The sequence below is a fragment of the Borostomias antarcticus genome, assembly GCF_949987555.1.
Source record: "Borostomias antarcticus genome assembly, chromosome: 7".
NCBI classification, from domain to species: Eukaryota; Metazoa; Chordata; class Actinopteri; order Stomiiformes; family Stomiidae; genus Borostomias; species Borostomias antarcticus.
The window spans coordinates 3,415,414-3,425,726 of record NC_140240.1 but is presented as its reverse complement, the minus strand read 5'-3'; the positions used below and the strand labels follow the sequence as shown (position 1 = coordinate 3,425,726).

Genomic DNA, 10,313 nt, shown 5'->3' with positions numbered 1-10,313 from the left:
GGAAGCCAGATCAATCATATTGAAAGACACGTCAACAGTACTCTGAAAATAGACCAGCAAACTACCTGATCCCAAATACCAAATCTCTTAAAAGAATGTTACAATGCAGGGCCACATATCTTGGACAGCACTCTTTCAACCACAGATAACTGGACAACAGTTAAAGGTGCAGTATGTTGAAGCTGAATGCATACTGGGATTTTTCTCTCATTCTGCTAAGAGTAGGCTAGTATAGGTCTTAGAAACTTACTCTAGCTTTGTGGTGTACTTTTCTCAAGGAGAACACTTGCACACCTGTAAAGGTGCATAGGAAGAAGCCATGAGCCTCGGTCATGAAAAGAAATGCTCCCACACACTGTCTATGCATGCAAATAAACTTTCATCACTTTTCCCTGAAGTTCACCTGAAGAAAGTTGTTGGACCGAAACGGGATTAAAGTTTATTTGCATATTAAGTAGACAGTGTGTGCGAGTGTTTTTTCTCATTACAGTGGTGTACTTTTCTCATTGTATCACGCTGAATGCAAACAAACTAATTTTGTGTTCATATCTGAGGTCTAGTGACACTAGTACAAAAAATAAAACGTGTTCTATAGGCAATGTTCAAGATTTGATCATCCTAAAATCATAACACAGCCCATTTCAGATTATTTTTTTAAAACATTCTCATGCTGTAGGTTTTTCACCATCGACAGCATGCTATAACCCCCATGATGCAATGTGTAACCTAAACCTATTCACGGCCAAAGGAACGAGGAACTATGCAGAGGAACCGCCTGCAGTGCTACAGGTGTGAATATCAATGCCTCAGCCATGCAGTGATTAATTGCTTGAAAATGCGGGACTTATCCGAACACGAAACGATTACAATAGCTCACACAAAGTCAATCAATATGAGCTGTCACTGCCAGGAAAAAAAAAGGTTATGGGGAAAAGTGTTCACAGGGCCAAACGGCTGACAACTCCACCAATTTATCACAGATGTGTATTTTTTAGACAACGGGTGGACATGACTTCACCATTTGGGAGAAATTATGTGCTATCATGAGACCATTATAGGGCATAGTGAAATGGTGCAAGATCACACACACACACACGCACACCTAAACAAACACACACACACCTGCACACACATATTCACCAACTTAGGCTACTCATTCCTGACTTATGCCAAAATGTAGTTGAGTTGGATTGAGTTTAAATAATGTTTTGTGTGTTGGCCACGATATGGTCATCATCAAGTAGGCCATTAGGGAAAACTAGGCTACAAATCATATTATAGGGACGTTTGAATTAATCTTTTTAGACTGAACTTTTCGCACATTCCCTGCTCATCTAATAGGCCTATATTATTTTATATAATGATACGGCATGGACTTCCTGGGCAAGTCCAACAGTACGACCTATAATTTAAAGTGATCCTATCATTATCTGATTACAGCGTTTTATCCTGGTCATTGCCCCTTTAAGACGCAGTGAGAGTGAAAGGAGGTGGTGCGGTTTCACACCAGGGGTGGGAAACATGGGTGTGGTCAGGGACGGCTGAGTGACAGCTGGTCACTGGCTGTCGAACTCTGCGACGCCCGTCGAATCCAGCACAGCCAATGAGATTAGGAGTTGACCCGTTCCTCAAATCGGAACAGCCAATCGCAGTCGAAAATGGGAGTATCTGAAAAGCTGTTGTGCATCCAACGTGGGACTATGGAACGAACGGGGAAAAAAGGAAAGTAGGCTAACTATAGAAGAAAAAAAACTCATGGTGGATAGACTACTAAGTGTGGACCGCATTTGATAACCGTATCGCAGAAGGGTTTTTGTGTTTTTTCCAAACCACAGACTTCACCTGATAAACTTGATCTTCGCAGTAAAGTCTTGGTGTGCGCGAGAAGTCTGGATCATTCTATCTGCTCGAGCAAGGTGTTGCGTTCTGGCGTCATGCGGCGGGAGACATGGGAAATCACGGCTGGACTTTTTCGTCACTGATCACTGATCAGTTCTGGCTGTTGTTCCATGTTGCGCTGCAGTGAAACATTGTATCAAATAGTATAACTATTATAATATTAATAACTTCTACATTCCAACCGCGCGATGAGCAGAGACGTTTTTAAGTTTTTGACTGCCGAGGCAACATGTTCGCCAACATTATTCCTTCACCAAGGAAACTTAGTTTCCAGTCTTTCTTAGGAGAATTTTGCAACTTCTATTTCATTTTGGCTGAAGGACACATTTACAGCCTATTATTGATACGCGAGCAGTTATTACCATAATTGTAGCTCACTTTTGGACTCCAGGAGAGAAAGTTGAACTCGGGGAATTAACGGCTTCTTTCTTGCTTCTGTCATTCTGGAGAAGTGGACCGTTGGCTACTCGTGTTCCTTTCTTATCAGACACACATTTAGTGATTTGAAACATTGCCAGAATCTCAAATTTCTAGTATCGGCTTTACAATTTGTGGAAAACCTACGAGGAGAGAGAGCTATTAAAAGTGGATACAAAATGGCGGCGTCCCTGGGACGAATGGGAGCCTTTTCCCACTATGGTTTTTATTTAGTTTTGTCGCTTGGACTGTTAATCAACCACGGATTGAGCTCAGATGTACCATGTGCTCACAACTGTACCTGCACGGGGGATTCTGTGGACTGTAGCTATTTGGATTTGACAGAAACCCCCCTGGACCTGCCTGACCGGACAGTCTCTCTGTAAGTCGAGCCGTTACCCGTCCGTGATCATAACCCACTATCGGCATGACAATGTTGCCAAGGGGAAAACGGAGCGTAGCCTGTATAAATATGTTCCTCCGCGTTGCATTTAATGTGTCGGGGTGGAGGGGGGGTCTATATTTTCAAGGGAACGGCATGTAATAGCCTACCAATATGAACACTGAGCCTATCTGTTAAAACTGGAGTAAGTAGGCAAAGTTTGATAGGTTATCCCACCACTGATATCGGGTCACTTCATTCCATTATATTTAGGCAGTGTTAATCCTTAATGCTCTATTTGCCCACACATAAAATATGCGATTAATGAAGAAAGGGTAGCTACTCAAGGCATTATACACAATCGGGACATTGTCAAACTTCGTTTAAGAAATGACCCAACGATGGGAAAATTGATAAGGAATGTCTTTGTTGTTCCTTTTTTAAAATTGGGAAATGTGTAGACTACTTTTATGAATGACACTGTTTACAAACACCACATCACTCCCAATCAACATTTTCCACCTCCGCGCAGGACTGTTTTCAATGACAATTGTCAAGGACAATCGAGCTGTTACATATGAATGATTCCCCTATGAACCCCAAACGGTCCATTTTGATTGAGATGGGTTAAGGATGTGGGTCTTTGCTTGTTTATATTCGTACACGTTTCTACAACAGTCTTTCTGGAAGGCTGTCTGTAGACCTCTCTGGCTCCCAAATGGTGTGAGAGAGTTTGGGAAGTGAGTGAGTAACTTTTGATTTGATTGACCCCGTGAATAATGCAGTAATGCTCAGTTACTTCCCACTGTACCGTGTTCAAGACTGTAACTTACTGTCTTACACACACACACACACACACACATCACTGTACCGTGTTCAAGACCTGCCTGTTGACTGAAACGCGCACACACGCACGGTTCCGCAAAATGTCCCTTAATTAGGACCCGTGTCCTGCTCATATTGTCATGGGATAGCTGGTGCGTGTGTGGGTTATGTCTAGATCCGCTAGGCCTATACATGTTATCAGTGTGTGCCTTATCAGTCCACATTTAAAGACCCGCAATCTTGTTGTTTTCAAAGGGAATGGTTTTATGGGCATTGGATTATCTGTAAAACACCTATGCTGCATATTTCCTCACCGCTTCAGATAGACTTGTATTGTGTCGGACTCGGCAGAGTATCACAAAGCCTTTCTTCTGGGGTTTGTAGAAGTGCCAGATAAGTAGATGATTGCTGTGACCCAGACAAGAACATAACTTTTGATTCTAGCTGTCATGTCATCCCATAATGACCCTAATCCAGCTCGTGCCAGCAGGCTGGCTTTTCTGCTGTGGTTGTCTGTATACGTCATGTGCCCATGGTTAAGTTAGGCCTATAAGTCCCATGTAGCCTAAAGGAAGGAATGACTGCTGTTAAAGCCAAACCAATTCATTTCAACAAATGAATGCTAAAAACAAAATGGACAAATTGTTTTTCCTCAGTCCGGTCCTCACAGAGGTGGGCAGCAGCTCATTAGCAGTGAGCGCCCAGTGGGGCCAGAGCTCTGCGGTTTCAAGGGCATTTCTCTGTGAGAAGTCTTGTAATCTTGTGGTATTGAGAGTGATTATGTGGACTTTGTTTATTGTCATAGTTCCTCTGGCAGGAGTGTCCTGCAGGCAGATGTTGTGAAGCCACATCTCCAGCTTCTCCGCGGTTGTAAGCGGTTCATGTCGTTTGATCACTTATTTATGCTTATTTTCCCCGCTGTGCTCGTTGATTGACTGCAGACATAATCTGCACAGAACCTACGGGGGACAAATTGGAGACGATAAGCAAGGTCATAACCACAGATAAAAGTTGACATTTACTTGAAGTTCTGAAATGAGCTCATGGATGAGTTGACTTTAATGACAACGGAACAGCTGCTGCCACAAGTCATCCCGCAGGAATCCAGTCAGCAGAATAGATGGCCTTTTTGTTAAGATACTCCGCCACGCCAAGTTTTTTTTCTCTCCCAAATTTTTATTCTTTTTTTTTTTCCGTCAGTGTCTCCCAAGCGGGTTTGATAGATGAATCATCTGGTAAGAGTTTGGAAATCTGGAGGAGACATCACAAAAATACTGGAACTTGGAGTGGGGTAACGTGCAGTGTCACCCCCAGAACAAGCCGTCTGTGTGCTCAAGCTAGAGCCAAACACTGAAAAACCTGCCCCAGCCTATGTCCTCTTACTGTCTTACACACACACACACACACACACACACACACACACACACACACACACACACACACACACACACACACACACACACATCTGTTTATACAACCGGGGCCAATGTCTGGCCCCAGTCTCTCACCATGTACGATGGAGTAATTATTCCCAAATTTTCTTCTTGTTAGCATAATAAACAGAATGTTGGGGAAATACGTTGTCTAATGGTCGACCATCGATGGGACTTTGAAGTGAAGTACATAAGATCGGCCGTATGTGGAGAAGGAGCTGTAACAATAGACCCTCAGACCCAAGCTGTTTACGTTAGTCTTCCAGATTAATTGGACAGGCTCGTTTTCTTTGTTCATAATCAAGGAGTTATGCATGAAATGCGCTCGCGAAACTAGACGAATGCCGGCGGAGGCCGCGTGCTGTTTTGCTCTCCGGCGATAAGAGTGCGTCGGGCTGGCGTCTTTGGGGGGGTTCGGTTCATGCTGCTCCCCAGGGGTGCGCCCCCCTCCCACCCCCCCACAGCCCCGAACCAGGAGCTCTCTGGGAAAGGCCGTCCACATGGCTCCAAGATGTGGGGCCGCCTGCCCGCTCGGCGTGGAAAACCCGAGGAGCAGAGTTGCTCTCCCCCGGCCTCTCCCCCGGCCTCTCGCTGGTCCTTTCAGAGGCTGAGAAGGCCCGGGGCGCCCGGAGCAGGACGAGCGTGCCGGGCAGACCTTCCCCAGGAGATAGGCTGATCCCGTCAGCCAGCATACCCTCCCTCCCTCCAACCCAGGAGATAGGCTGATCCCGTCAGTCAGCACACCCTCCCTCCCTCCAACCTGTCCTGTTCTGCTTATGGGTAGATCACAGTTAAGGCTTCGCACATGAATTATGGTCATACCAAAATCTTTGACAAATTGTCTCTAGCTCTCTCCCCGCCCCTCTCTCACTCTCCCTGCCTCTATCTCGCTCTCTCTCTCTCGCTCTCTCCCTCTCTCTCTCTCTCTCTCTCTCTCTCTCTCTCTCTCTCTCTCTCTCTCTCTCTCTCTGCCAGTGTTTAGAGGAGTATAAAATGGTGGCGTAGCAGTGGTGTTGGTCCTGTGTACACTCACTGGCGTTGCCGGGCTATAAACCGGATTTTTATGACAGGAAGGTGTGCGTGTGTGTGTGTGTGTGTGTGTGTGTGTGTGTGTGTGTGTGGCTGGGACAGCGCAGTGTTGTGCTAGGCTCTGTCTGGCCTCCTGTCTGGCCTGTGGGAGATGTTCCCTCCGTGTCTGACACCAGGTTATTCTTTGACTAAGTTTACGACGTCCCCGGAGCGGCCCACATTAAACGTCCCCGCCGGTTCCCGGGCCGTCGCACCGCGGGCCCGCGGCCGACATCACTTCACACTTCCACGGAGCGAAGTTCACACTCCGCTTATCAGCGATAGAGATTGGACGGATAAGGATGGTTCCACCCCCCTCTCTCTCTCCCCCCCCCCCCCCCGTTCTCCCACACACTCCTACGCCGCGTGTTGCGAGCGACGGCACCGTGAGAAGTGAGAAGCTTTCCCACTCAGATAAGAAGCAGGATTTATCAGCGCGCTTGTAATTCGGTGTTTTTCGGGACGCGGGCCCGGTTGCGGATTCCTGCGCCGCTCTCGGCGGAGTCCGCGGCCAACGGCGCCGCCCCGCTCCGACCGCCGAACCCTGTGATTTTTTCTTTTCACTTTGCTCCAGCATAACGAGATAAGCGCCTCCTGGTGCAGCGCCTGGCGATTTCAGAAATCCGTGGCACAGAGGAGGTGGATCTTTAACCCCCCCCCCCCCCCCCCCGAGTAGCGCCGACTGGAGCGTTTCTCGTCGCCTCCTCGGCGTAACTCGCTCACCTGGGGGGGTTGGGGGGCATATCGAAAGCGGGGACCGCCCCGTCTGCACGGCCCGCCGGAGGAGAGGGGATGTGGAATGCGGCGCGTCAGGTGAACGTGTCCCGTAGCACCCTGGGAACAAGCGGGCATCTCTCGGCGCGGGCCTGTGAAACATTCCTGGCCCGTCTCTCATGTCTGGACCGGAGGCCTGTGGGCTCCCTTTGTCTCCCGGCTAAAACCCTCGCAGAAAGATGGCCAGTCACCACGGCCCTCCTGACGTGTCTGCTGACAGGGAGGAGGAGACACGGCGTGTGTGTGTGTGCGTTTGGGTGGATGTGTGTGTGTGTGTGCGTTTGGGTGTGTGTGTGTGTGTGTGTGTGTGCGTGTGTGTGCGTGCGTGCGTTTGGATGTGTGTGTGTGTGTGCGCGTTTGGGTGTGTGAATGTCTGTGCATGAGAGAGATCAATTCCCATCATATGGAAAAGCACAATAAGGTCTCGGTGGAGAGATTCCCCACAGTAACCATATCTCTGAACAAATCACTCCGCTAGAAGTCCCTGTACAAGTAGAGTGCCAGCGATTAAATGCACTGTTAGTCTAAACTGCAAATTGACCGATACACAGATGAATGGCTGTGGGCTGCGCAGTGTAAGCGAGCCAGGTTCCAAGCCACTTTCAGTATTGATAGTATCGACCAGGACTCCAGGAACTGATCCTCGCCGGTGGCGACGCAGGCTTCTCAGAATAGTTAGTTTCAGAGAGAACTCGGGTTACGGAACCAAAACAAACACCGTCAAATCGCCGGCCGCACTCAACAACTTGTTGAAGAGCCATCGTTTACAAACCCCCCCTCCTTTTGAACAAGCTGATGTTGTGAACGCACCCGTGATGCCCTGTGATGCTAGCGTACGTGGGGGGGGGGGGGTGTTGGTGGTGGGGTGAGGACGGCTTTAGGCGCTCGGCACACTTACCCACTCTCTCTTCTCCTCTCCTCTCTTCTCCCACAGGAACCTCAGCCACAACAAGCTCACCAGCATCAACGCCGACGTCTTCACCAACCTGCCCCGCCTCCGAGAGCTGTAAGTAGACCACTCTAAGCCCCGCCTCCGAGAGCTGTAAGACCACTCTCACCAACCTGCCCCGCCTCCCAGAGCTGTAAGACCACTCTAACCAACCTGCCCCTCCTCCCAGAGCTGTAAGACCACTCTAACCAACCTGCCCCGCCTCCCAGAGCTGTAAGACCACTCTAACCAACCTGCCCCGCCTCCCAGAGCTGTAAGACCACTAACCAACCTGCCCCACCTCCGAGAGCTGTAAGACCACTCTAACCAACCTGCCCCACCTCCGAGAGCTGTAAGACCACCCTAACCAACCTGCCCCTCCTCCCAGAGCTGTAAGACCACTCTCACCAACCTGCCCCGCCTCCCAGAGCTGTAAGACCCCTCTAAGCCCCGCCTCCGAAAGCTGTAAGTAGACGACTCTCAGACAGACCAGGAAGTGCTAGCGGAGCGACGGACCTCCCGGGGGGGGGGGGGGGGGGGGGGGGGGGAGAGCATCAGTCAGCGCCCCGCGTCGAGCGTCCGCTCCAGGTGGCCGTCCCGACCACCCGGCCCACCGCTCCGCTCGCGAGAGAGTGTGAGGAGTGTGTGTGTGTGTGTGTGTGTGTGTGCGCGCGTTCAGAGCCACGCAGGGCACACTCCTCTCATCCCAGAGTTTGTGTGTTGGCGCCGTGAGTGTTGACGGGGCCCTCCCTTCATAAATCTGCACAGCATCGATTGGCAGGCCGACGGCTAATCTATGAACACAGCTCCTCGCAAAGTGCTACCCTCTCACTCCCTAATGGACTGCCCCGCGTGTGTGTGTGTGTGTGTGTGTGTTTGTTTGTACGTGTTTATACTCTTATCTTGTTTTATTTTTCTTCAAACTCACTCATTCACTCACTCCACTCACACACAGACAACTCTCTTTCTCTCACACACACACACACACACACACACTTTCTCAGCCACACATTTTCTTTCACACACACACACACACACTGACTAGTATCCTTGTATGTGTCGTACTGTCTTGAAATGAGTCCAATTGAGAATAAAGTTGTGGTTTTCTATATAAAGCATTCTCCATCACCTGACACCAGGCCGAACCCAGGGCTGTAAATATTTTATATGGTGAGGAGGCCTGGGTCTGTCTCACTCAGCTCTGGGATTGGCAGGGAGGGCATACATACACACACACACACACACACACACACACACACACACACACACGACGGCTGATTTCCCCCCCCACGAAGAGCAAGGGAAGGATTTGGGTCCGGTGGGTAGTCGGTCCACACCGGCGGTCAGTTTGTCTCGTTTTGGTTTTTACACCCGTGTCCTGTTGCAGAGTGACGGACCTCCAGACACACACACACACTGAGTGACAGACAGACAGACAGACACACTGACAGACAGACAGACCCACTGACAGACAGACAGACACACTGACAGACAGACAGACACACTGACAGACAGACAGACACACTGACAGACAGACACACTGACAGACTGACACACTGACACACAGACAGACAGACAGACAGACGGGCCTTTCCGCGCTAAAACCCGCTACGAACCGGACGGGCCGGATCCCGCAACAAGTCCGTGTCCCGGTACCCGCTCCCCCCGGCCGCTCGCGCCGCGACCCGCGTCCCGGCGGACTCACGAAGGGCCGCCTCTCGCCGGCGGGAGAGACCTGGGGAGACACGCAGACGTCTGTGTACAGAGCAATCAACCCGACACGTACCGTCACCCCCCCCCCCCTCCCCTCGGTCGATTTACAGTTGTTTAAACAGAGAAGACGTTCTGTTTACCCTGCTGACACGGCACAGCTCCGCGATATCCCCTCCCCCCCTCTCCGAACGCCACCCCCCCGCCACTCCGAACACCACCCCCCCCTCACCGCCGCGTGTGTCGCACATGTCATTCATTTCGCGTGAACACTTCGAATGAAATCTAAATTAAAAAAGCGTTTTTTGTTTTGTTTGTTTCAGGCGCCTGGACCACAACGAGCTGGTGTCCATCCCGGAGCTCGGGCCGGTCTCCCCGAACGTCGTGTCTCTCTACCTGTAAGTAGATCACGCCGGCCCGCCGCCACAGCTCGTTTCCTGTCAGGTTAGTCGTCATGACGCCTGTCGGCCGGCCCTGGTGCTTTCTGGGAGATCTCCTCCTCCATCCCGTGTACGACTCTGCCCTGGCATCCCACTGGAGATTTACTGCCCTATTTGGGTAGAGCTGCTGTGTGTGTGTGTGCGTGTGTGTGTGTGTGCGTGCGTCTGTGTGTGTGCGTGTGCGTGTGTCTGTGTGTGTGTGTGTGTGTGTGTGTGCGTATTCACTTGTGCTTGCACATATGCGTGTCTGCGTGTCACAGCTGTGAGCACGACAGTCTCTCTCATACTGTCACACACACGCACACACACACACACACACAATTGTGACACTGTCCTGCTTGTCCAGTCTGCCAAGAGCTAGTGAGGCCTTGCCCCCCCCCCCCCCTCCATTTTCCTCCTCGTGTGTGGCCGCCAAACATTCTGGCTTCTCGTCGGAC

The 10,313-nt window shown here is 50.3% G+C and overlaps 1 protein-coding gene across 1 annotated transcript; it reads left to right on the top strand.

The window, feature by feature from the left end:
- Positions 1-1,819: 1,819 nt before the first annotated feature.
- lrig1 (leucine-rich repeats and immunoglobulin-like domains 1) lies at positions 1,820-9,838 on the top strand (the record flags this gene model as incomplete). The annotated part of the gene is made up of 3 exons (XM_084440968.1): positions 1,820-2,698; positions 7,733-7,804; positions 9,760-9,838. Exons 1-3 carry the CDS (start codon positions 2,496-2,498, stop codon positions 9,836-9,838), a joined length of 354 nt encoding a protein of 117 aa, XP_084297094.1. The 5' UTR covers positions 1,820-2,495.
- Between the last annotated feature and the right edge of the window lie 475 nt (positions 9,839-10,313).